Below are 27,969 nucleotides of genomic sequence, written 5' to 3'. Positions count from 1 at the left end.
CAGAAGATACTACGTCGGTTCCCAGTTTCCATAGAATGGTTTTGCAAAGAAGGTAAAACCCAATCCATGGACTAAGGGAACCCCTGCTTGAAGAAGTTCAATCGAACGTGGGCAATTGATGTAGTCCTAGGTAGGAGAAGTCCCACTAGGAACCAGGAAAATAGGATCACTTAACAAGGCTAGCTGATTAGGACAACTTAGGCTAATTAGGGCAGAAATTAGGGTTAAGGTTGAATAATGGTAATGGGGCTTATGGGATTTTATTATGCAGGTCTAGGAGGCTTTAATGGCATATAAATATTAGGGTTTGGGAAGGTTCAAAAATTCTGCAATCCTAGGCAGAATCGAATTGCAGGTTTTAGGTTTAATGGAGTGGGGGAATGAAGGGGTTGTAGTGGAGACTAAGGGCTAGGTTTAAGGTCGAGTGTAGGGAGAGGTGTGAGGGATATAGGCTGGAAGTAGGGTTCGAAACTGATGGCTAAATTTGGAGTTATGAGGGAGTCCTAGTTGAGGTAGGAGTTGCAGGTTTAATGGAGATTAGGGTTTGATGGAAGGAGGGGACTATAGATTAGGTCTAAGTAGAAGAAGGTTTAAAATAAAAAAACAGATTCAAACTCACTGTATTGCAAGAACAATGGCAGCACCTTGATGATTTGAAAGAGCCTCCCGATCTTCACAATGCAAGGAGTCGCAGGAGTCCACCCACCCTATCCATCTTGAGATCCATAAGGATATACACTCACAAAGAGCAACAGCAATGGCAGCAAGCATAAAGCTAATTTTTATTAATCAAATTCATATCTAATGCTGGCCTCCCTTACACATTTATATAGAAGACTCAAAATAGACTTAGACACTAAAAAGGAATGGCCTAACCCTATCCCTAACCTATTAGGTAACTTAAACCGACTAGGAAACTAGAATACTAAAGGAAATAGACTCAAAACATGACTGGACTTATAGAGTCCTAATCCAGCCCAGCTTACATCACATGACTACTTAAGTTGTCACATGACCACTTAACCAAGTCACATGATCACTTAAATTGAACCAATTGGATGCAACCAATTTGAACCGGTTCAATTAAAAAAACATAAAAATAAATTAAGTATTGGACTAATCCCGTATGCAACCTATGTACCCCTAGTTTAGGCTCATTAAAGTGGCATAATACATAGAAAACCCTTGGAAACAAAGGCCCAACATGTGTGTAACCCAACCCTAGACTTATTCCTAATAAAAGAAGCCCAATTTGGTGATAAATCTGCATCAGCAATGCTTATGCTTGGAAAGCCGTGGTTGGACTTTTTTTGAGTGAACTTAGTGACTCTATGCGACCTAAGTTGTTATACCCGTACCCCGGGATATGATTAAATATCATTTCTTCTCGTGACGTGTAGATACCGCTGCCATGTATGCTGGTGACCTGTTCTCCATGATGGTCAAACCTAGCTACAAAATCGTTGACCACAGCACGGGTTTGCCTGTGGAGGAAAGATTCCTCAACCGCCAGTGGGGAAAGTTCGTTGACGGCGACTTCGTCGACTACCCTCCAAGTACCAGCCCGGGAAGCGAGGAGTTCAGGAGAGAGCATCCTGGACCGTCACCTCAGTTGGATAATTCGTTCGGTGATGAGCTTAGCATTGCGTGGCGAAGTGCTTCGGGTCATGGGTAATAAACCATGACAGGGAAAAGTAAGTTCTAGCCTCAAGACTTATTAATTATTCTTCCCTTGGTAACCTCGAAGTGCGGGTCCGGGCTTGAACCGCTCGAGCTATTTCATGAGAGAAGGGAATAATTTAAGTTCGGGTCCCACGTACCTTTAGGAAGTACATTGGGGACTTATACCCATCTCATATGAACCCATCTAAGAATGGGCTTTTCCCTAATTAAAGTTGTGGGCAGGCCCATTTAACCTATTGACCCAATGATGGGTTATTCCATCCACTTACCCACATAGAACTAATGGGTTGACCCATTAAGCCTCATGACCCATTTGACTAGAGGTACCCAAATACCCATTTATTATAAATGAGTCCATGAGGGAGAGAGAGAACATAACTTCTCCTTCATCATTCTCTTCTACCCTAAATCGTGGAGGAGAGAAAGAGGAGAGAAAGAGGAGAGGAAGAGAAAGAGGAAGGAGAGAGAGGCTTGGAGGAAGGTGGAGACCCCATCTCTTGGGCCATAAATCGTGGAGCTCTCTCATCTTGGGGGTAGGTAAGCTATTGAACCTTCTTCCTTCTTCTATTTTGGATTTTAAAAAGGGGTTGGGTAATGGGAGAGATTGACCTAGATCTCTCTTGGAACCTAGGGAGTCGATGGAGCTTTAAATCCAAGCTATGGTGGAGTTATTTCACTCCATTATGAGCTCTAATGTGAGGGTTCTCATTGCCATTTGAGAGATTTAAGGTTGGACCCTAATGAGCTTAGGATGGAGTTTCCTAGAAGTCCTTGTGCTTTAAAACCACTTGAAATGGGGTCCTTGGAGGAATCCTTCGGATTTTGGACCGAAGGTGTGAGGGTTTACATGTGGGTTCGAGACACTGCAAGAAACCACCACAAATTACCTTCCCGAGAAGGATTACGTGAAGGTCGGATTTACACTCGGTTTGATTTTAAAACCACATCCGCATCCGACCTTGACCAAAATTGTCCTGAGCCCCGTGAAGGTCGGATTTACACTCGATTTCGTTTTAAAACCACATCCGCATCCGACCTTGACTAAAAACTGTCCCGAACCCCGGTTTCCTAGGATTTACATGTGGTTGCAGAATTTTGGCATGAAACCACTCCTGCAACCACTTTGTTTACGAAACCTTATACTTAAGTGTTTATGGGAGACCTTTTGGGGATCCTTTCCTTCGCTCGTTTAACCTTATTTCACTCTTTGTATAGGTTAATATATTCACTTTTGTGGCTTATTGCTTGATCGAGCGACAACGATAATCTCGGTGCTTGGCGTATACGTTGTGAGTGGGTTTGGTCGTTTGGGCTTGTTATTATTATTGCATTATATATTATGTAATCATTATAATTAATAAGCATGTTTGTGCATATTGCATACTCTTATATACAATTGTTATAATGTTGATTGGTAATGTGATACCTTGATGGGTCTCGGTGCGGTGGAGTGCAGTGCGGCCCCGAACACTATATACATTTATGAAGAAATTTTGTTGAATGTCATGTTGAAGCTGTATCGCCGTGCGTCTTGTGCTAAGGCACTAAACCGGATGAAAAGTTGATGCGCCGGATTACCTCTCGGGGCGATAGGACTTGCATGTAGTATATTGTGGCTAGGATTTCACACCCTTATGCTACGACCCTTACCAACAGGGGTTTAGGTGTTGGGTAATCGATACCGGATTCGTGGAGGTGGGAGAGGCCATCATGGTAGTATTGGTTATCGGGGTGCGCCATTGAGTGGTCTTGGAGGCTTCGATCGGCGTAGGTCCCACGTGACAATTGAGGTTTCATTGTGGCGATAAGTTAAGTGACCCACGGTGTCTCCCGAGTTGTCACGATGCATATGCCATTGACTTAGTTGTTTGTTAGGTGGAAAAATGGACTTAACATGTGCATGCATCATTGGACTATGTGAATTGCGTGTTTGTGCATTCCCATCCCCTCACCGCTCGGTGGAGCTAACCCCTCGTGCGCACACTTTTTAGATTATGATGCGGTGACGGATATCTCGCGGGACTTGGAGTTCAGCCCTCGGGATACGATGAGATCGGTGAGGAGGAACCGGAGGCCGTGTTTGAGGAACATGGCGACGGGTGTCCTTGCGATGATTGTGCCTACGGGCCGTGAGGATATTCGGGACTCGATCCCTTTTTGATTACTTTTGAGGCTAAGGCCTATGGTGAAATACTTCTGTAATACCATTTTTGATAGTTATTAGATGGTCATTGGAAATGTAACTAATTCTTGTATTTATCATCTAGCTTTGAACATCTTGTAACTATTCGATTTATACGCTTCCGCAATACTACGATCCTTGGAATGTAATATTCCTCTTTTCGCATTCTAATATTATATTGTGTTAATATTGGATATGGTCGTGCGTTGGGACAACGTGTCGGTGATCCGGGCGGTTTAGTAGGATGACACGCGTCGTCCTAGTCACCCTTTATATGATATTATATTCCTTATGCGGAATAGGGGTGTGGCATGGGTATCGGAGCGAGATGCTCGCACCATGCCCATCTAGCGGAATTGTGATTTACTCTACACAATAGGTTGCTAAAATAAAAGCTTCTAACAATGCATAATTGGAATGTGTGCGAATGTTAGGAGAAAGCCAAGACAATAGCAAATAATAGGCAAAGTGGAAGGAAAGACATGTGTATATATTTATATATATATTCCTTAATTCAAATTGTGAATACATTTTCCATAAGCCAAATGAGTGATTACAACAAAATTCAATGAATCGTAAACTTCAAATTCTTACAACCAGGAAAAAAAAAAAAAAAAATTTGCTTGCATGATAAGACAAATAGCTAGGAGTCCATCTGAGCATGGTGGGAATGGCCGGAGGTCTACTCGCTCCATCTCATCATCACTCTCGGGCTCATCCTCTGTGCCCTCATCATGGAGGTAGGAGTGCAAGTCCTCCATCTGCTGCTCAAGCTCTCCATGCGTCCTGTCGATGCATCGAGCCTAGTGTTCACTCCTTCAAACCCCCGAGCCATGCGGTGCTCATCCGCCCAGAGCTGCAAGAATCTGTCGATGTCGGACCCACTAGGAGCGATCTTGGGATGAAGAGGCCGCATGCACATGGCCGAGGAGGAGGCTCTTGTACGAGGCTCGGGCCCGTGGCCCTCTCTGGGACCAATGGCTCCCCATCACTATATGCATCCATCGCAATTCGCATCCTCGCCCTGCATTACGATCTAGAGGTGGATCTTCTTAAGTCTTGATCCTCCTCACTCAAGTCAACTCCAAAATCTTGGAAAATAGTGGTGAGCAACCTCCCATAGGGTAAATCTAAGTTCTTCCTGGGAATTCGCCCGCATGATCCATGGTCCGCATGATAATGTAGGGCGGCGGATGGGAATGCCTTTGTAGAGGTGATAGGCCACATAGCCTACGAAGATGGAAGGCATGGTGCGGTGACCTGCTATAGGCACGATGTTGTCTTTGCACAATCCGGCTCAATATCCAGGGAGAATTAGCAAAAGAAGTCTCGGGCACTTTCTTCTCGAATGCCCCACGTGTAAGCTCCTGTATAATTCCTGTATGCCTCTCTCCGAGAAAGGAGTAGGGATTCTTCCATGGTGCTGTGATGGTCTTCTCTCCCAGGATAGCTACATTGAGGATGCACCGCCAACTGTGCCCCTGTGAAGGATATGGTGACTCCTTGACATAAGAGATGATCCGGTAATCTCGCGTGCCTAGGTTCTCGGTGTGCGAGTTGGCGTAGAAGTGACGAATGAGCTTGGGATAGAATGGCTCGGAAGGTTGAGGAGGTTGGACCACCCCGATGCTTCAAATCTCGGCCCTACTTTGTAGGCCTTGAGGTCTTCCAAGTATCACATCTCTCCCCTCCAAGATACTCTTAAAGCGAAAGTGGTCTTGGTACATCTCCTGTTTCTCTAGGTCTTGGAACCATAGTACATCCAAAGCATGGGCGCTTGTTCGGCCGTGCACGCCTTGTTCTAGGAGCCATTTAGATTCCCTAACCTGCAACCAAGGAAGGCCAAGAATACAGAAACATATTAAGTCCATGCTTGGATATTAAGGTCTAAGCGATATACAATGAAAGGAGATAAGGAATTAGAACCTAGACCTCGATTCCTACAACGTTAACCAAATTACAGCAGGAAATTTACTAGAAAATTTGGTTGTGAATGGTCTAAGGAGTTAGGAAAAAGGGGAATGCATGGCCACTATGTAGATGCAATCATAGAGAATAAATGTACATGGCCACATTATGCTTGGAGAGCATTATATTATGCAAGCAATTAGTTCAAACAAAGTTGGACTGATTTGATAAGAAATATACTAAGAGATCCAAAGAGGAAATTTTCAGATTGTGTTTGGAAGTTGAATGGCATAGTAAACAATATAAATACATGGCCATATTATACCTAGAACATGAAGTTTATACCAAATATCTAGTTCAAGCAATATATGGAGCTAATTTGTAGTAAATCATGCTTGAATCTCTAAAAGGAAATTTCGGATGTGATTCTTGAAGTTCCAATTGCAAGAAGTAAATAAGTAATGGCTTGAGACAACCCCAAATTATATACACCAAGCCTACCTAGCAAAACCGAACTTGATTTGGGCAAAAAGGAAATAGAATTTTCGGTTAGGGTTTTGGGATTTCTCCAAAATCCAACCCAAACCCATGGTGAAGGTGCAAAATTGGGGAAATACCTCAACTAGGTTGCATATGATGGGAAACGAATGGAGAATGGACAATAATCCATCTATTTAGCTAGGAGAAAACAAAAAACCCAAACCTAGTAAACCCGAAATGGGTTTTGGGGTTTCTCCATAAGAGAAGTCGAAGGGAGAAGAGATAAATCGATAGAGAGGGAAGAGGTCATACCTGAACTCGATCGGATCCGTTGAAGAGAGGGTTGGAGTGCCAAAAAAATCGAACCTAGAAGGGAAATGGAGCAAGAACGAGTGCGGTTTTGGGTTCTCCAAAGCGTAGGGTGTGTTTAGAAATAGGAATTTGGGTTTTGAAAATGAGTTTCGAGTCGAATGTTTTTTGGGCCATGCGGTTTTACACTCGGATGCAAAATTATGAAACCGATGTGAATCCGCGGTTTCCGAGACCAGACTTTGGTCCTGTGAATCTCGGTTTTACACTCGGATGCGCCTAGTGAAACCGCACGTAAATCCGACCCGCCAGAAGGGTTTTTGACCTGTTTTGCTTAACCAACTTGTTTCTAATGCTTATTACCCTCATTATTGCTACCCTTACCCCTCATGTAACTGTGTTTACCTTTGCAAATCGATTTTTGATTGGTTTGCTTAATATTGCTATTGTGCCTATAAGCGTAGGTGTTGATCGTAACCAGTGTGAACCATGGTTAATACACGGTCAAATGCCAACCGTTCTCCTGCTAGGGAAGAAGCCGGTGAGGCTTCAAATACGGTTCTACCGTAGCACCGCCTTAGTAATAATGCGGATGTCGCGCGTTGTTGAGCAATAGGTTGCAATCCATGGAACGAGAGCATAGGGAGGCGCAACAAGAGCGGCGCCAATTTATGCAAAACATGACTGCTATGTTCCAAGCCTTTGTTAGGGAAAGGCGCCAGTGCCTCCTCCTGTGCAAGTCAATCCTCCCCACCGCCCCGTGGGTTCTGCTGTACCTAGTGTTCCTCCTGGCTCAAGCTACGCCGGAATTCCTTTGACACAAGAGGTGCAGCACCTACTCTACCTTCCACTTCGATGACTCCTCCACCAAGCGGTGGCTCGGCTTGGGTAGATCTTGCTAGGTCAGGAAAGATTTGAAACATCGCCCTCCAACCTTCTACAAGATGGCCCATGATTCCTTTTTCCGCAACATTTATAAGGGATCTTGAGAGAATCTTTGAAGTGATACAGATGCAATGACACGGACAAGATCCGGTGTGCTACCTACCACTCGGGGTGATTCGATGCGTGGTGGCTCTCCTCTAAAGACCATTTTTGGGCAACTCACCCAGAGGCAACTTGGGCTCAATTCAAGGAAGTCTTCTTCAAAAATTTCTTCCCTCAAAACTTAGTGATAGGAAGGAGTCCGAGTTTATGAGCTTCTTTCAAGGATCCAAATCGGTCCTTGAGTACCAGCAAGCTTTTGAGGAGTGTTTTACTTCGCCCGGTACACATGAAGGCGAGAATGTGAAGGTTAGGAAGTTTGAGAAGGGGCTTAGACCTAGCATTAGTACTTGTGGTGCTACACAAGTACCCTACTTATCTTGAGACGGTCCAGGCGCTAAGGTGATTGAGGACCAGAGAGAGAAATTACAGGGCCATTCAGGTGGTAAAAGGCCCATGACCTCTCATGAACCTAGGGATCCACAAAATTCCAAAAGAGAGGATCCTACACTCGCTTTTCCGGTCCGATCCGGAGGTCGATGCGAGTGCAAGCGCCCAGCCTACATCAACTCCTCACTATGGTTCCCAGACTCTTATATGTTACAATTGCAAGGAGTCCGGGCATATGGTTCGAGCTGTCCTCATCCCTCGGATGATAGGTCCTCAGTGCGGCTACACAAAAGGCACCCCAAGCCAAGGCGTTGTGCGTTCTCTTCTTCTGCTCCGGCCCATAGATCTCAAGGTCGGGTGTATTCTCGTGACAAATGAAGAGGCCCAGGCCGATCCCAGTGTTATTACAGGTAATGCACTCTACTCTTAAGATGTGCATATGATAGCTTTTGTTTCTATGATTGGTTGTCTTGCTTGTCGGTGTCGTTCTTGTTTGCTCTCGGCTGCTTATGCTTTATTTGATTCGGGGCATCACACTCTTTTGTGTCCCCTAGTTTTGCTAAGAAGATGTCCATTGAACCAAAGCTAATGGCCCGAAATTGACAAAGTACACCAACGGGTAGCAAGGTTGAACTTAACTCGGTTTATGATCCTTGCCGGTATGTGTGGGTGGTCACGGACTCAAGCAAGCTTAATCTGCTGGATATGAAAGACTTTGATGTGATTTTGGGAATGGATTGGCTATCAACTCACAAAGCCGAGTCCTAATCTGCTTGAGAGGAAGGTTCTATTCAAACCATTGAAGGTGAAGAGTTTGTGTTTATGGGTACTAGGCGGGAGAGACCCAAGAAGGTTATCATCTCTGCGCCTCCAAGTACAGGTTGTTGGCGAGAGGATGTCGTGTTATCTAGCATCCGTGATAGACACTGAAGCCAAAGCAGGCCTTTGGAAGAGTTGTACGTGGTGAGAGACTTTCCGGATGTCTTTCCGAGGATCTAACGCGGTTGCCACCGGATCGCGAGACAGAGTTCATGATAGATCGATTCTGGTGCAGCCCCGGTATCCAAGGCACCTTACAGATGGCCCCAACTGAGCTAAAGGAGCTACAAGAGCGGTTGAATGACCTGTTGAAGAAGGGTTTCATTAGACCGTGTATCTCCTTGGGGAGCACCGTGTTGTTTGTGAAAAAGAAGGACGGTAGTATGCCATGCATCGACTACGAACCGTGAGCTCAACAAATTGACAATCAAGAACGGTATCCTTTGCCTAGGATCGATGACCTATTCGATCAACTACGAGGTGCTAAGGTGTTCTCGAAAATTGATCTCCGGTCGGGTACCATCGATTGAAGATCGAAAATAGTGATATCGGCAAGACAAAGATTCGAGATCTCGCTATGGTCATTATGAGTTCTTGGTCATGTCCTTCGGGTGACCAATGCCCGGCGCCTTTATGGAGTTGATGAACCGGGTGTTCCACGATGTTCTAGACAAGTATGTCATTGTCTTCATTGATGACATCTTGGTCTATTCCAAGAGCGAGGAGGAGCACGGACCATCTTCGCCTAGTATTGCAACGCCTAAGGGAGAAAGCTTGGTTGTACGCCAAATTCGATAAGTGTGAGTTTTGGCTACAACAGTGGCATTCAGGACACCTTGTTTCGGTAAGGGTATAGAGGTTGACCCTGGCAAGGTGAAGTCGATGATTGGTAGGCGATACCCAAGAATGTGGCGGACATTCGTAGTTTCCTGGGACTAGTGGCTATTACAGGAGATTTATTGAGAACTTCTCAAGGCTCTCCGCTCCTATGACACGGCCCGACTCGAAAGGGAGTGAAGTTCGAGTGGTCGATAGGCTGTGAAAAGAGCTTCCAAGAGCTCAAGCGAGGCTGGTTTCCGCTCCAGATCTTACCATTCCTAATGGTACTGGAGGGATGGTAGTCTGATGATGCATCTAAAATGGGCTTGGGTTGTGTTCTAATGCAAGATGGGAAGGTAGTGGCCTATGCTTCTCGGCAATTGAAGGACTATGAGAAGAACTACCCGACCCATGATTTGGACCTTGCCGCTGTGGGTTTTCGCTCAAGATCCGGAGACATTATTTATATGGTGAGAAGAGCGAAATATACGATGATCACAAGAGCCTCAAATACTTCTTTACACAAAAGGAGCTCAATATGAGACAATGCGGTGGTTGGAGTTGTTGAAAGATTATGATTGTACTATCCATTACCACCCAGGCAAGGCAAATGTAGTAGCGGATGCGCTGAGCCGAAAATCTCGAGTCCTTGTCCTGGCATCACTAGCGGCCGGTGAGAAACTCATCGAGGAAGCTAGAAGGATGGACTGGAATTCTTGGTTGATGGTGTTACCTTATCTCTATCGGCTTTATCGGTACAATCCACCTTTGGTAGGGCGAATTCAATCAGCCCAGGCTTCGATGAGGAGATTCAAAAGGTTATTGAGGCTATCAAGGGGGACACACGGGGAACTGGATTTTACTTTAACAGTGGTGTTCTCATGTTCGGACAACGGCTTTGTGTTCCTAGTAACCCTCGGTTGAGGAAGGAAGTGTTAGGCTGAGGCCCATGACTCTCCCTATTCTATTCATCCAGGTAGTACGAAGATGTATAGAGATCGAAGGAATATTACGGTGGAGTGGAATGAAGAGGGATGTGGTGAGTATGTGGCAAAATGTCTTACTTGTCGGCAGTGAAGGCGGACGAGCGCGACCTCATGGCCTCTTACAGTCATTGCTGTTCCCAGTGGAAGTGGGAGCATGTTACCATGGATTTTGTCACCGGGTTGCCCCGCACGCCTAGAGTGTCGATACCATATGGGTTGTCGTTGATGATTGACAAAGACGGCTCACTTCATCCCCATGAAGATTACCTATTCGATGGACAAGCTGGCTCGCTTGTACATTGATAATGTAGTTCGTCTACGGAGTTCTGCAAGACATCATCTCCGATCGGGATCCCGATTTACATCTAAGTTTTGGGGGTTTTTGAAGGCAATGGGTACACTGTTGAGTTTTAGTACAGCCTTCCACCCTCAAACCGACAGACGATCGGAGAGGACTATTCGGACATTGGAAGATATGCTCGAGCTTGTGCCATTGATATGCAAGGCACTGGGACGAGCATCTCTCACTTATTGAGTTTGCTTACAATAACGATTACCAGGCTACTATAGGCATGGCACCGTTTGAGGCTCGAGTATGGGAAGAAGTGTCGGACACCGTTATATTGGGACGAAGTAGGTGAACGGCGTATTCTTGGACCCGAGTTGATTCAGGCAACATGCGAGAAGGTGGACTTGATTCGTGGCGGATCAAGGCGGCTCGATCCAGCGAAGGGTTATGCGGACTTGAGACGGAAGGACCTTGAGTTCACTATCGGCGATAAAGTGTTCCTTAAGGTATCACCCTCCAAAGGGGTGATGCGTTTCAAAAAGAAGGGCAAGCGAGTCCGAGATTTATAGGACCTTTTGAGATCCTTGCACGGATTGGACCGGTGGCATATCGGTTAGCACTCCCTCCATCTTTAGAAGGTGTGCACGACGTCTTCCACGTGTCCATGTTGAGGAAGTATGTCCATGATCCAAGCCATGTATTGACGCATGAACCACCGAACTTGCGGTCGACATGTCCTATAAAGAGATCACTGAAAAGATTTTGGACAGACAAGGTTGTTCATCTTCGCAACCGCCCATTCATTATGTGAAGATAAAATGGTGCAACCATCCAGGAAGAGAAGCTTCTTGGGAGGCGGAGGTAGAGATGCGGGCGAAATACCCTTTTCTTGCCTATCTACAAGGTACGTCAAATTTCGAGGACGAAATTTCTTATAAGGTGGGGGGATGTTATACCTGTACCGGGATATGATTAAATATCATTTCTTCTCGTGACGTGTAGATACGCCATGTATCTTTGGTGACTGTTCTCCATGATGGTCAAACCTAGCTATAAAATCGTTGACCACAAGACGGTTTGCCTGTGGAGGAAAGATTCCTCAACCGCCGATGGGGAAAGTTCGTTGACGCGACTTCGTCGACTACCCTCCAAGTACCAGCCGAGAAGCGAGGAGTTCGGAGAGAGCATCCTGGACCGTCACCTCGATTGGATAATTCGTTCGGTGATGAGCTTAGCATTGCCGTGGCGAAGGCTGTTCGGGTCATGGGTAATAAACCATGACGGGGGAAAAGTAAGTTCTAGCCTCAAGACTTATTAATTATTCTTCCCTTGGTAACCTCGGGTCGGGTCCGGGCTTGAACCGCTCGAGCTATTTCATGAGAGAAGGGAATAATTTAAGTTCGGGTCCCACGTACCTTCAGGAAGTACATTGGGGACTTATACCCATCTCATATGAACCCATCTAAGAATGGGCTTTTCCCTAATTAAAGTTGTGGGCAGGCCCATTTAACCTATTGACCCAATGATGGGTTATTCCATCCACTTACCCACATAGAACTAATGGGTTGACCCATTAAGCCTCATGACCCATTTGACTAGAGGTACCCAAATACCCATTTATTATAAATGAGTCCATGAGGGAGAGAGAGAACATTACTTCTCCTTCATCATTCTCTTCTACCCTAAATCGTGGAGGAGAGAAAGAGGAGAGAAAGAGGAGAGGAAGAGAAAGAGGAAGGAGAGAGAGGCTTGGAGGAAGGTGGAGACCCCATCTCTTGGGCCATAAATCGTGGAGCTCTCTCATCTTGGGGGTAGGTAAGCTATTGAACCTTCTTCCTTCTTCTATTTTGGATTTTAAAAGGGGTTGGGTAATGGGAGAGATTGACCTAGATCTCTCTTGGAACCTAGGGAGTCGATGGAGCTTTAAAGCCAAGCTATGGTGGAGTTATTTCACTCCATTATGAGCTCTAATGTGAGGGTTCTCATTGCCATTTGAGAGATTTAAGGTTGGACCCTAATGAGCTTAGGATGGAGTTTCCTAGAAGTCCTTGTGCTTTAAAACCACTTGAAATGGGGTCCTTGGAGGGGAATCCTTCGGATTTTGGACCTGAAGGTGTGAGGGTTTACATGTGGGTTCGGACTGCAAGAAACCACCCTGAAATTACCTTCCGAGAAGGATTCGTGAAGGTCGGATTTACACTGCGGTTTCGGTTTTAAAACCACATCCGCATCCGACCTTGACCAAAATTGTCCCGAGCCCCTGTGAAGGTCGGATTTACACTCGGTTTCAGTTTTACGAAACCACATCCGCATCCGACCTTGACTAAAAACTGTCCCGAACCCCGGTTTCCTAGGATTTACATGTGGTTGCGAGAATTTTGGCATGAAACCACTCCCGCAACCACTTTGTTTCTGAAACCTTATACTTAAGTGTTTATGGGAGACCTTTTGGGGATCCTTTCCTTCGCTCGTTTAACCTTATTTCACTCTTTGTATAGGTTAATATATTCACTTTTGTGGCTTATTGCTTGATCGAGGCGACAACGATAATCTCGGTGCTTGGCGTATACGTTGTGAGTGGGTTTGGTCGTTTGGGCTTGTTATTATTATTGCATTATATATTATGTAATCATTATAATTAATAAGCATGTTTGTGCATATTGCATACTCTTATATACAATTGTTATAATGTTGATTGGTAATGTGATACCTTGATGGGTCTCGTGCGGTGGGTACGTCTGGAACCCGAACACTATATACATTTATGAAGAAATTTTGTTGAATGTCATGTTGAATCGTATGCGCCGTGCGTCTTGTGCTAACCGGGCACTAAACCGGATGAAAAGTTGATGCGCCGGATTACCTCTCGGGACGATAGGACTTGCATGTAGTATATTGTGGCTAGGATTTCACACCCTTATGCTACGACCCTTACCAACAGGGGTTTAGGTGTTGGGTAATCGACACGGATTCGTGGAGGTGGGAGAGGCCATCATGGTAGTATTGGTTATCGGGTGCACACGAGTGGTCTTGGAGGCTTCGATCGGCGTAGGTCCCACGTGACAATTGAGGTTTCATTGTGGCGATAAGTTAAGTGACCCACGTGTCTCCCGAGTTGTCACGATAGCATATGCCATTGACTTAGTTGTTTGTTAGGTGGAAAAATGGACTTAACATGTGCATGCATCATTGGACTATGTGAATTGCGTGTTTGTGCATTCCCATCCCCTCACGGCTCGGTGGAGCTAACCCCTCGTGCGCACACTTTTTAGATTATGATGCGGTGACGGATATCTCGCGGGACTTGGAGTTCAGCCCTCGGGATACGATGAGATCGGTGAGGAGGAACCGGAGGCCGTGTTTGAGGAACATGGCGGCGGGTGTCCTTGCGATGATTGTGCCTACGGGCCGTGAGGATATTCGGGACTCGATCCCTTTTTGATTACTTTTGAGGCTAAGGCCTATGGTGAAATACTTACTGTAATACCATTTTTGATAGTTATTAGATGGTCATTGGAAATGTAACTAATTACTGTATTTATCATCTAGCTTTGAACATCTTGTAACTATTCGATTTATACGCTTCCGCAATACTACTGATCCTTGGAATGTAATATTCCTCTTTTCTGCATTCTAATATTATATTGTGTTAATATTGGATATGACTGTGCGTTGGGACACTGTGTCAGTGATCCGGGCGGTTTAGTAGGATGACACGCGTCGTCCTAGTCACCCTTTATATGATATTATATTCCTTGTCTGGAATAGGGGTGTGACATAAGTAGTCTTCTTCACAGGTTTTAGAATGGATAAGGGATGTGGGTTAGTTTTAAAGGATTGGATGTTTTCAGTTCGATCGCCTGATCCGGGCTCCACGGGGTTGCCTGGATGTGAATGGATCGAAATTGAATTGAATATAACATTATCTCTATTAACATCTTTGATTAGCTTTCGAACTAATTTGGATAGTTTTCTAAAACTCAATTTTTTGAATAGGGATTTCACTGCACGGATACAAACACAAATTGAATAGGATTTTCGACTATCCATTTACATTCTTAATAGAGATTGAAAAGTGGAATCATGAGTCTAGAGAGAGAGAGAGAGAGAGCGGCATTAGGACTGTTTGTGTTGAGTGGCAAAGAATTGTAGAAGAAGAAAGGATTAAAATCCTTTACAGTGCGAGCATCTTGTGGTACACTGCAGTGTAGGCCTGAGAGCTCGGCATGTGAAAGAAGTTTCATCCAATGGTGTGAGCTCGATGCAAGGTAATTTTTTTTCTTTCTACTTGAACTTGTCATCATTGGATGTTGCATCTTCCACGTGTCGAGCTTTTAAGTCCACACTATAGTGCACCGCAAGATTAAGGCAGTATAGAAGATTTTTTTTCCATGAAAGAAAGTTTGAGAAGTCGAGAAAAGGCTGAATCGACTATCCCACTAGGGTTGATATTGAAAAGTCATATATGAAATTACATAGATTTCCTCATTTTTTTTTCTGATTAATATCTGTTTTTTCTTTTACTTGTAATATATCGTGAATTGATAACTGTATTTTAGTATTATAAAATAGAATCTTAACATATCTATAAATCCTTGGATGAAGGAAAACTTTCGCCTTGAAATTTATATTTAAATATAAATTAAGCTCAACACATTTCATATTAACAACATTGACTTTAACAAACTTGCCAAAACTGAATAAAAAAAGAGAAATCAAACCAAAAAAAAAAAACAAGTACAGAATAGAGAAAAAATTTATATATGTGGTTCCTAGATTTTTTTTATATACGAATAGGATAATCCTTTGTACTGCAAATATTAGGTACTGTGTCTACATTCACAAGTTTAAAACAATAAATGCACTGTTGAAAATAAAAAGAAAAATATTAATACTTACTGAATATATGATTGAATTTCGCTTTTAAGAATTGACATTTGACCAAGAGAGAGAGAGAGAGAGAGAGAGATTGACGAAGATTAAGAACTTGGTAGACTCCTCAAGACTCCGTTTTCTAATCATGTTGAGTAATGATTGCAAAAATTTTTGCCTTTCTTTTTTATACTTTTGAATGGATTGACATAATTATGAAAATCTTTCGAATATGAAATTCTCCAAATGGATACAAACACGAATGGAATACGAATTTTTGACTATCCATTTACATACCTAATTGCCACTAAAGATAATTTGCATTGGAAAATGGACCATTGAAGCAAACCGCTCTTCTCTGGCCATCAAACTGCAGTGTTATCCCATATGCATAATTCTAGCTTTATAGATTATTGTTTTGCTTATATAACATTTTACTTTAAAGAACCCAATTTTCCATCATCCAAGAAGGAAGAAGGGTGTTTTTGACCATGTACAATAGAGGATAGGCACATTTATGATGACATGAATCTTGAAAGAAAAGTGAGGAAGAGAAAGTGTGACAGTTTGATGAAGAATAAGGAACTTGGTAGACTCTCCGAGGGCTCCATTTGGTAATCATGTTGAGTAATGACTATAAAAGTTTTTTTTTTTTTTTGTTCGAAAATTGTCACTTCTCTTCCTTTTCCTTTTAGTTTCCCTTACAACCAAACAGAGCCTATGAATAAACTAAGACAATCTTAAGCTGCATTGACAGAATCATTCAATTCAGGTGTTCAGCCATGTGTCCAGATCAGAGATCAGAGCTATACATCACCACACTCATATGGCCTATAGATTGGGTCCATTGGAATGACATTGAACAGCCACACCAGTTCTAACTGTGTGAATACTGCAGACCTGTAAGACTTTTGTGGGTTCCAAAAAAAAAAAAAGGTTGAAATGGAACCTGGGTTGGCAGGTACAGGTCAAGAAATTAAATAGCAACAATGGACTTTTTTTACTTAAGAGGCAGGATTTAGAACCCAAATTAAGCTTACCAACTCCATGCTGAAATGCCCATTATGGGTTATGAGCTAAGTTGCTCACACTCTCTCTTCATGTGGATTACTATACCAACTTTCAGTGATGTTCATGTGTTCTGTGCCAATACCTACCTATCTCTTTTATGGTAGTTTCCCTCATAAATCATTACACCCACTGTGTCTGTGTCAACTCCTCTTTTATCTTCTAAGTAGATGGGAAGATCGAGCTACATATTTTTGTTAGCACTTGTTCTTATACATTAGTTATGCATGATTAAACCCTGATAAGACTAAAAGGGCAAACATTTTTTTGTTACAGCTCTTCCTTGTAGCTGGATCACCAAAAGGCCACAACAGCTTAGCCAGCTTGGGCAATTGATGACCAAAGCTTCATCTAAAAGGTCTTAACATGGAAGGAGATATTCAACTGACCCAATAGTGATTCAAGGCCAAAGCCATAAATATGACTTTGATTTAAAAGAATTCGAATCCTCAAGAACATGGAAATATCCCTGGAGTTTGCAAAATTCCCTAACCAGAGACCAACTTCTTGAAAAATCTGAGATACATACGAAGTTAAGGTTAAACATATTCGAAGTTGTACAAGATCTTTGGGTTATCATGAACAAATGTCCTCTGATACCATGTTAGATTTTCATCTCAAGAGAATGATCTGATAAGTGGGAGTACTATTAGGTATATAAATAGAATAAGGATCCCACTCACAGTTGGGATAAGGCTGAGTTGTTGTTGTTGTTGTATCCCACTCACAATCAATGTGGGATCTAACACTGCTGTGTGTCTTACCATTGACATCGAAAATAGGAAGAAGAAGAAAGCAATAGTATCGGACAAGCAAAAACAAACTTAGCCAAACTTGCTCTTAATAATAGAGTACCAACACAAGTTTCAATCTACAAAATGATTTTGAGACAAATTTTTTTGCTAATTTTTTTCTCTAAACTCAAGTTTCAAGATACAAATTGAGAGAATTTGCACTCAAAACATTTGCAACAAATTATGGCACTGAAGGGCCTCCGAAGATAGCATAGAAGCCAAATTCAATAATTTAGTCGTACAATGTGGGATTATTGTTTTATAATTCAAGTAGACAAATAACTTAGAAAGATAATGAAGAACATGAATTCTAATACCATATTGGAGGGTCTAACCCAAAACCTTAAAGCATTAGGTGGAAAGAATTAAATAACCCTATAACTCCCAACATCCCATGCTCACTTGATACACTTGGTACATTTTCAAGGTATTATTAAAAAATCCCAAAACAGCAAGTGGGAAATGTAAGGGAAAGTGAAGTGAATCAGGCAAGATTCTGATTCTACTTTTTATGGATTTTGTTTCGGGAATGTGACGAAGCACCCTTTCCTGATTCAATTGATTTAATTTAACATGAAGTAGGAAAGAGACATATCTAGAGAGAGTGACTCAACACTGATCCATAGATCAGTGGAAGCGAAAAGGGTCTCTACCCAATTTTATGGATTATTTTCTTGTAGTACTGCAACAAAACTGGCTTGCCACTGGATGGATTACAAACAAAATAAAGAAAAAGAAAAGGAACAAAGGATTGTGCTTTTAGGAAAAGGTTCAGAATTAATAAAAAAAAAAAAAAAAAAAAAATTCTGAAGTAAATTATTATCCTAACCATATCAGGAAAATTAGATTCTAAAGAGATATTTTTTTGGTCAGGGAGGTACCCAAAACCTCTCACAAGGTGGGGCGATGACTCAGCCAGTGAGGTAGCAAACCTAGCAAGCCTCCTTATAAATCTTCACATCCGATTATTCACATATAATACATCATTACAAGTCTTTAAAGTTTTCATTCAAAAAGTATGAACTATTAGGTGGAGGGACTCCCAGGTGTATGAGGAGGGTTGTAGGCTTATTAATAGCCGATGTGAGACTAATCCCCTCCCAACACTTCCTCGCATGTGTGATAGTCTGTGCTACGGACACGTGGATATGGTGATGAAAACTCGCTCTTATACCATGTAAAGATTTCATTCTAAAAGTTCAAACTATTAGGTGGAAAGAGTACTCTCAGTTGTATAAGATGGGTTGTAAGCTTGTGTATGACTAATCTCCCAACAGGGTTCACTCAATTCTTGCCTTTGGAAAAGAACCGGTTAAGATATGAGACACGTCTCTATAACAAGAACTTTGAGATATTTTTTTTGTCTTTAAACAGACACTCAAAGCGTGGCCAAAAATGAACCATTTCTCTTACCCACTACTTTACTACTTTTGGTTATTATGTTCGTACAAGACTATATGGCGCAGAGTAATTGCCTTCTAAAGAAGGAATTTCAAGAAGAAGAGAAGAAGAGAAGGAAGGAAGGTATGATATGAATGAGATTGAAAGCAATCTTCTAGCATCTCTTTTCTCTATATCAAAACCCAAATTGTTTAAATGCCTTGGAAGAAGAATCACCCACATGAAGGATAGTATGGGAGAGAAATTGAATTGGTTCTGTGAATTATTTGGAAAGACAAAAACTAGTGGAGGATACAAGTTTTGAGTTATCTCTCTTGGTGGTATTATTTTATTGGGAGATTCTGTGTCTCAGCACAGGCTGTGTCTAGGCACATGGGTAACCTGTGCAGATGGCAAAGTGGCCATTGCATCCATCCCATGTGCCGTAGGCTGCGACACAGAGAACAGCACCCCTATTTTATTCTAGGAGTCAAACAACCTCTTCAACCAAAAGATTTCAAAACCTTTCAGTCCTCAGAGTTAGTGAGTGAATATTATTGTCAAATCTTTAAAGTTCCACTATCATCACATATATTAACCAAAATTTTTTTTTATCATTTATGTGTTCACACTACACACCAACTCCCACTTTAAAATCAAAAATAACAATAATAATTAGGTGACTTTGGGCGTCAACCACACTGTGCTTAATATTATATTTTCATCCACTGGTCTTTAGCAGTCTTTCAAGACCCTTTTTTGTGGGATTGTGAATGATACGAGGTGGATTTAGAACATATAATCTTCTTTTAAAGGAACAACTTGTTGTCATTAAAATTGTGAACTAAGAAATTATCAATTTTCTATTGTTTTATTCTCAATAATTATGTAATATACTATTTAATGTATAGATTAAAAAAAAAGGGTTTTTAAAATATTGAAAGTTATTTAATGCAATATTTAATATAATTTTTTCTGTGAAATGACCGGATTTACTCTCATTTTTAAAAAAATACGTTATATTAGAAGGGCAAAAAAATAATGTTACAATTTCCCCTTCTTTTAATTGATCCTCGCTTTATTTTCTCTCGAAAGTTTTTTAAGATAGGGGGTACACTTTCACAATTATTTGAAAATTATTTATTATTATGTCATTTTCATTGTCTTATACACGTTGTTCAGGTACAAATGCAATACGACAAGATTTTACCCTTATTGAAAGAAAAATGTGTCATATTAATCATGTTTTAAAAAAATGGTATACCAATACCCATACAGATTGGCTGCATGTAGCGGGTCTAATCGGATGGTTTTGCTTTCAATTTCAATTAAAAAAATCGTTGTTTAGACAGATTTACCATCAATTAAAACCATTCCATTTATAACCGAACCGAATCTCAGGATGCCCACCCATGGGGGCGGCCGCACTGGCCGCAACCTGAAAGGGTAAGGAGGTCGGCCACTTAAGGTGGTCTACCCCCTCTTGTTTCCTCTTCCTATTGGGATTCTATATGGGGGCACACCCGAAACCCTAAATTGAGATTAGTCTCTCTTTCACTCTCGGATTTGCTCTCCAAGTTATTGTTGTGTTCTCTATGGGAATTCATCAACTCCCAAGGATTTGTGGTGTGGACTTTTCTGTGGAGAAACTTAACAGATATCTAGAAGTTGAAGAAGATATGCAAAGTGCATGAGACTTGTAACCATTACTTGATCGTGATCCCATTCCGCTGCGTTTCATACTCATTTCAGGTAACACCCAAACGGTGTCCATGTGATGTAATTTATTAACACCACTGATACATGATCGAGCAGGTATCGATATTAGACATGATCAATATGCCTGAACAAAAAAATAAATTACTAATTATTTGATACTTAAGAATTATCAATAAGAAAATCCCTTACCTAAAACTTTAAGAGCAGTGACATTATTCAGAGCAAATTGAAACTTCTAAGCAATAGATATACAGTTTGACCTACTCATGCACATTTAGAGTTAAATAAAGGAAACTACCTAGGCTAAATCCGAACGCAAGCACCACTTGAAATTTTGAATGATATTGCAAAGAATGGATGGAAGATGATGACCCATTGTTAATATTAAGTAGATCAAATATAATATATATATATATATGTAAATCCATAATTATAGTGAACACTAAGAGAAATGGCCACTCTAGCTAGTTTATTAAGGTTGATGGGTTTGCTTAACCAACAATCTGTCGGCAAATTAAGGAACAATTAATAAATTATGGATTATTCTTCCATTGAGGGGAAATAGAGGGAGGGGTAGTTTTGCATTTAACTGATTTATGGTATTTTGGTCATTTTCTGCTAAAAAAAATTCTCCCATTGGATTTTAATGGTGGACACCTATTAATGACTTGACTTGGCCTGGCCGCCCACCCCACCTCACCTCCTTTTAAGCCAGTCATTATTAATAATAATATAAAAACATTGACTTCCCTTTGTTCTTAAAACTTCTATTGGTGGCCAAATGCCAACAAACTAATGGAGCCTTTAATCCATACTTATCTAGATGTTATTTAAGTAAGGGAAAATCTTGTTATAAATTATATCCAACCTTGGTTATAACAAGATTGTAATTTTATTTTTTTGTCGATTATTACAATACATTTTTTTTGCAAAGATGTCCTATCATTTTATATAAAAAGTGCAGTAAATACTGCATCAAATAACTTTGAGAACAAGATAGGACCGAGTATCCCTCCACCCACAGTGAATGGAATTCCATTTAACAAGGGCCAGAATGGGTATCGAAAAGGTATTTTAGAACATACAAAAATCCTAGGAGAGGTTTGTGAACCCTAGGATGATTGATGAAGCATCCTTTATGGGTGGAGGAAAATTTTATCCAATAAGATAAGGCAATTAAAAGAAGATTAGAACTTGTTAGTTCCCAATAAGTAAGATGCACCTTGTTGTCACTGACGTGATAAAGTGAGAAGTTGTAATATTTTATTTTTTTTTCAAATAGTTATTTTAATAAGAGGTAAAAATAGATTTTCAAAATAAATAGAAGGTGACTTATCATTATATCATTTTCAAAAATTATCATTATCTATAGGAAATGATAGGATTTACTCTCATTTAAAAAAGAAGCATGTTATATTAAAAGGACGAAAAAATAAGCTTAAAATTTCTTTTTCATTGATTTTTTATGAAAATTTTTTATGGGAAAAGGAACACTACCTAGTCGCGTGGTTCTTGCCCCAAGACAAAGGAGCATGTGCAAATACCATTCAACCCCCACTAAAATAAAAAAAAAAATAGCGTCCAAACTGATGCCTCTATGAACACTCTTATTGGCCTCGGTACTGGTGCAGGAGCTACACAATCTGAAAGAATAACATATACAATAGGTCAAGGAGATTTGCTAAGCATGTAACAATCTAATTACAGAAACAGGTTTTGGCTTACCTGGATCCATAGTCGAACAACAATGACTGTACAAACATCGTCGCTCCATTGCAATGGTCGTCAGTCTTGTTTACCGTCTTCTCTACTCAATTTTAGATGTTGTACACTTAATGGGCTAGTATCGACTATATAGAGTGAGGGTAAGGACCAATCATTTTTCATTAACAGATATGTTAGTTATGTCCACACTATGCAATATCTTCATACCAATTAAGAAAAATCGACAAGAAATGACTTTAAAAAAATTCAATGATAATAAAGTTTTTAAAAAAAAAAATTTAAAAGTTTAGACCTTGTTAATAGTTCTATGTATTCATCACCTAGATCCACTGACCATTAGATGGACGTATGCAATATCAATAAAGGTCTTTCTAATGGAACATACTTCAACAACATAGTGTGGTAATAGAATATACTACAATTAACATTAAAGTCTTTGAATAGTTGTGCAACATGCATGAAAGATAGAGACACTTTTTTTTTTTTTTTTTTTAAATGATGTAAGAAATAAGTACAACCTAATTGCCTTGCGTGTAGGTCGCAAGATTACAAACTAAGTAAAAAGATAGAGACTAAACAATACAATAAATTGATAGCTCTAATAGGATGTTCATCGAAAAATTTCATTGGAACAACTGTTTGGTGGCTATAGGCCATAGCTCCATTGGTATATATTGCATGAAAGAAAGAGACTTAACAATACAATAAATTGATAGTTCTAATAAGATGTTCATCAAAAAATTTCATTGGAACAACTGTTTGGTGGCTATAGGCCATAGCTCCATTGGTATACATTGCATGAAAGATAGAGACTTAACAATACAATAAATTGATAGCCCTAATAAGATGTTCATCAAAAATTTTCATTAGAACAATTGTTTGGTGGCTATAATCATGGCCATAGCTCCATTGGTATACGTTGCATGGCCGCCATAAGGTCAAAGTTCAGAACTTCAACTCCAAATTTTCATAAAAGATATTCTATCTAAAATAACTCTTAAGACATTTAATTTCATTAGTAGAGGAACTTGTTAACTTTCATATGGTGGTTTACACTGCATGGCTACCATGAGGTCAAAGTTCAAAACTACAACTCCAAATTTTCATAAAGGAGATTCTGTACGAAATCACGTTTAAGTAATTTAAATTCATTATTAGAGGAACTTGTTAACTTCGTATAGAGATATACCAAGTCAAAATAGAATTGATTTAAATTTAAGAAAATTTTCTTTTTTGGTTTAATGTTCACGGTTCACCATGGTCATATAATGACCATAACCTCTTTGAAAACGATTTAAAAACAAATGACTCACCTCTTTAAAAAGCTAACAAGTCAATTCTGATCATTTAAATAAATTTTTTTTAATTAGTGCTTTACAGCTGTACTTCAGTACATATCTAATTTGAGGTGATTTTGTTGTTTTCAAAAAGAAATCAATACTACATAAAACGATTCTTATTTGTCGTTATCAAAAGGAAACAAACACCAGCGCTACATATATATAATTAATTATATAAAATGGGATAAAATTACTTTTATACCCTTGTCACCAATTTTTGTTTTCAAAACAAAGAAGTAACGAAGAAAGCCTCTGAAAATAAAAATCCTAAAGACAACACCATGGCTGTTTCCTGATGGTACGAAACTAGGCAGTTGTCGGTCTTGAAAAATTCCGACGAAGGGATATCTACTACCGAGAATCTTAATTCTGACAATTCACTACGTCAAAACAACATTACAGTAGGAATTTTAGATCTAACCAAACACTGCCTGAGGTGGCCAATATATACGGTGGATGCATTCACAGGTTTGCATTCAGAGGGTTGACTTCACAAGTGTTTCAAACAATGATCAGTAATTTATTTGGCCACGGCCACCACTTCTGTGGCTGTTTTTTTTATTTTTTATTTGCTATTTATTCAGTCAAGTAAATAAATAAAATAAAATGTAGCCCATCAATTGGCTCTGATACCAATGAAATAATAACATATACAATAGCACATGGAGATCTGATAAGCATTCAACAATCTAATTACGAAGACAGGTTTCGGCTTACATGGATCCATAGTCGAACAACAATGACTGCACGAACGTGTCTCTCCACTGCAATAACCTTCAATCTTATCTACCCTCTTCTCTATTTACTTTAGGTTTTAGATGTTATATACTTAATGAGTCAGTGTCGACTACATATAGTGTGAGGGTAGGGACCAAACTTGCAAAAGGAATGTAAAATTTCATTTTACATTAAAGTGTGCCAAATCTCAGTCCAATATTCCATATGTGATCACTTTCCACTATTGGATTGAACTAACCAACTTTGTAACAGTCAACATTTGTCAATCCGATTTTAGAAAGACAAAAATGTGACTATGCTAGCGCATCCAAAAAGAAAACCGTACACAACCAGGTAGCAATCTCTTGCCCAATTTTGATTGCGAAAATTTTCTAAATCTACTAAATTAAAACAATAATTACAAAACAAGTAGGTTTACAAGAAAAATAGGTGTAAAACAAATTCAACCGTACTTGATTTGTAATTTATTTTCTTATCTAGTACATCTTGGCAATTTTTTCATTTTTATTATCCTAAGTCTAATATTATCTTCTACTAGTGTTTAAATTTTGGGGAAAAGGTTGTACATGCTTGTGGCGTTTACGGCCTCTCTCACACTTTCTCCCCTCCATGACATGTGGGGACTTTGTATAGAAATCTTGAGGTGCCTCTCTCGTACTTCCATTGGCTTCCACATTGGTAACTTATAGATATCCAGCCCTTAAATTTTTCATTGAAATACCAACCTTATCTATTAATAATGATGAAAATAGCTCTTCATCTTGAAATGGTGAAATTTCACCTTACGGAGTCATATCTTTGGATCAATGGAAGTTTTCTTTTCTTTTTTTGGGAGGGTAAAGAATGGAAGTTGATGTTGATGACCCAAGTACTCCTCACCCTAATCCATTAGAACTTCCTCTCCAATTTCGTTAAAATGACAGTGATCTATCATCGCAGTTAGGGATGCAAACAGAGATCAAATTTGAATCGATAAAACACTATCCATATTCGCATGAGATTAGCATTTGAATAGATCCGAGAATTTCTGGAAATCAATTTCTTGAATATAAATTCCCTTAAATGTATATGAACATGAAGCGAATACGGATTTACACTTATCCACTTACGTCCCTAATGGAGACTAGAGGGTGGAGTTGTGTTTGAAGAGAGCGGCATTTCAATCTCACTATCTGCATTATTTTTTTTTTTTGGCACAACTCTATCTATTTGCATTGTGCGATAGAACACTGGAGATTACATTGGTGTCCTTATGAATCTTTTTTTTTTCCGTTTAATTACTTGTATTAAAATATGAGTTAATAGAGGTATGTAGTATTATAAAACTATTATTTAATTACATTTTTATTATCGTAGTTAAACACAGATTGGATAATATTCGAAAAGGAAAGAGATCTCTCTTTGGTTGTGTAGCCCATGCACTAGTAAAGGAGGCAATGAGAACACGCACAAGGTATCAAAATGGATGGGATTTTTTATTTCATCAAGGTGAGACAACAAATTTGTGCGCTCATTCACATCAGAAAAACTTTCGAATGGATAAGGATAGTTTTTTAAAATTAAAATTTTTTATTATAAATTCTCTTAAATAAATACAAATACGAATCAAATACAAATTTTCTATTATCCATTTACATCCCTGATCATAATAGATTTATAAAATATTGAACTGAACATGTGAATACTTCATCGTCACTACTAATCTCAACACCTCACCATATAAAGTAAGGTGAGAGTGGTGCGCTTCATGGCCATACTCACCAGGAGGTCTCGAGTTCGAGTCTTCTGGCTGGAATCTTATCCCATCCCCGGTTCGACCCCCGCCCCCTCTATACAAAATATATATATATAAAGCTTCCAATTCCAAAAAAAAAAAAAAAAAAAACGTAAGGTGAGAGTGAGACCTACTGAATTTTGGTGTTTTTTTACAACAGTCACGCTCTTCGCATGTTAGAATTGAATTCCCGTTTGTTATTGGCTAACTATCGTTCGTTTTTTGCTCCGATAGAGACAAAACTAGGATAGGTCTCGTGTGGGGTCAGAAATAAACTCAATAAATTATAGAAGAACTACTAAGCCGTCTGATCTCAAAATGATCACACGATTAAAATCCAGAATCAGATCTGACGGTCTATGGAATGGCAGTCTACAAATATTACACCAAAGCTGACTACATGGCATTAAAACCTACCTTTCTGATGAAAAGGAAATCTTGTTTATAGAAGGGTGCGGACTAGAAAGCTCAAGAGGTGTTTGTAGGTTTGTCAAGCAGAGCGGCGACGGCAACGGCGGCAAGTGAGGGAGGAAGAACCGAAGAAGAAGAAGAATGAGATAGTGTTTCAGAGATGGCAAGATCTGTAATCTAATTGTAAAAGTGGAATAGATTTGAAGAAATTAACTTTATTAAACTTGTAAATCCATTGAGAAAAGGGAGGACTATGAAGAGCTTTCTGGAATTCGTGCCTTGCTTCGGCTACCCGAATCAACCGACTGTGCCGATAACTCCATCGCGCAGGGAAGAGTCACGATCTTTGCCGTGTAGGCAACGCCGCCGATTGAACAGATCGAACTCTGTCTCGTCGGCGGTGGCTCAGTGGCAGCCTACGCTTTGTGCGATTTCGGAGGATAAAGTAATCTCGGTTGTGGTAGGGAAAGCAGAGGAAGCTACAAAATCCGGCAAGAAAGTGGCCCGGAAAACCCCTTCCAGGGCTGAAATTGGCGTCCATACCAGATATGGTGACAACTTCGCGTAAATTCCAAACTCTTCCCCATCTTTCTTTCTTTCTGTCAAATTAACTGTTTTATTTTTTTAATCTTCAATTCATTGACTTCGAATCTCGAAGGGCTACATTGATTCTGAAAGAGTCTCTGTAACAGAGACTAAACCCTTGACTGTGTCAAATGGTGGAATTCACCGTTTGTTCCGTTATCTTTTTGTCTGCTCCGTTTTAGACTGGGCTTCCTTGAAGTTTCCAATTTTCTTATCCGACACCGCCGCATGGTGAGTGGGAGAAAAAGCTCTTTGTCGCTGTTTCATCTTCTTATCCATTCCAAATCCCAAAGAGGCCAAAAAAAAAAAAAAAAACCATTTTCTAGATTTCTAAGATCCATAATCAGATGGAGTTCATAATGATGGGAAAATTAAAGGGAAAAAAAGAAACACTTATCCCAGTCTAAAAATTTTGACTTTCCTCTTTCTCTTTCAATCCCTTTACTTCCATTGTTTTCACGTGAATAAGAGGAAAGAATACGACCTGAAACTTTCCTCTGCTTCAGCCAGTTTTAGAATTGAAAGCTTATTTGGAGAACTATAAGAGGGTTATGAATTTTTTTTTTTTTTTTTTTGTGGTTGTGGTGTTTGCAGGCGAGCTTCAGTTCCGTTGGCCATACCTGCGTTCTCCCCGACGGCATTCTTATTTTGAAGGATATATCATCGACGGTGTCGTCCGGCAAGCCCACCAGAACTTCTGCTTTCTCATTTTTA

General features: G+C 40.3%; 1 protein-coding gene across 2 annotated transcripts; it reads left to right on the top strand.

Moving 5' to 3' along the window:
• Positions 1 to 2: 2 nt before the first annotated feature.
• Positions 3 to 27,969, top strand: LOC122640544. 2 transcript variants are annotated; one of them, XR_006329689.1, is made up of 4 exons: positions 3 to 13; positions 15,181 to 15,187; positions 26,877 to 27,234; positions 27,850 to 27,969. XR_006329689.1 is itself a non-coding variant. In XM_043833766.1 (2 exons), exons 1-2 carry the CDS (start codon positions 26,924 to 26,926, stop codon positions 27,905 to 27,907), a joined length of 369 nt encoding a protein of 122 aa, XP_043689701.1. In that variant the 5' UTR covers positions 26,812 to 26,923; the 3' UTR covers positions 27,908 to 27,966. The 2 variants fall into 2 exon arrangements, 1 of the variants encoding a protein (XP_043689701.1); XM_043833766.1 differs by lacking the exons at positions 3 to 13; positions 15,181 to 15,187 and having other exon boundaries at positions 26,812 to 27,234; positions 27,850 to 27,966.

This window comes from Telopea speciosissima, chromosome 9, assembly GCF_018873765.1.
Source record: "Telopea speciosissima isolate NSW1024214 ecotype Mountain lineage chromosome 9, Tspe_v1, whole genome shotgun sequence".
Taxonomy (NCBI): domain Eukaryota; kingdom Viridiplantae; phylum Streptophyta; class Magnoliopsida; order Proteales; family Proteaceae; genus Telopea; species Telopea speciosissima.
This window is presented reverse-complemented; position numbering and strand designations above follow the sequence as displayed.

Bases quoted from the DNA above. Each gene is read 5' to 3' on its own strand.
- LOC122640544 (XM_043833766.1), top strand. From the start codon at position 26,924: ATGAAGAGCTTTCTGGAATTCGTGCCTTGCTTCGGCTACCCGAATCAA. The intron at 27,235-27,849 runs GTAAATTCCAAA...TGGTGTTTGCAG, and splicing joins AGATATGGTGACAACTTCGC to GCGAGCTTCAGTTCCGTTGG.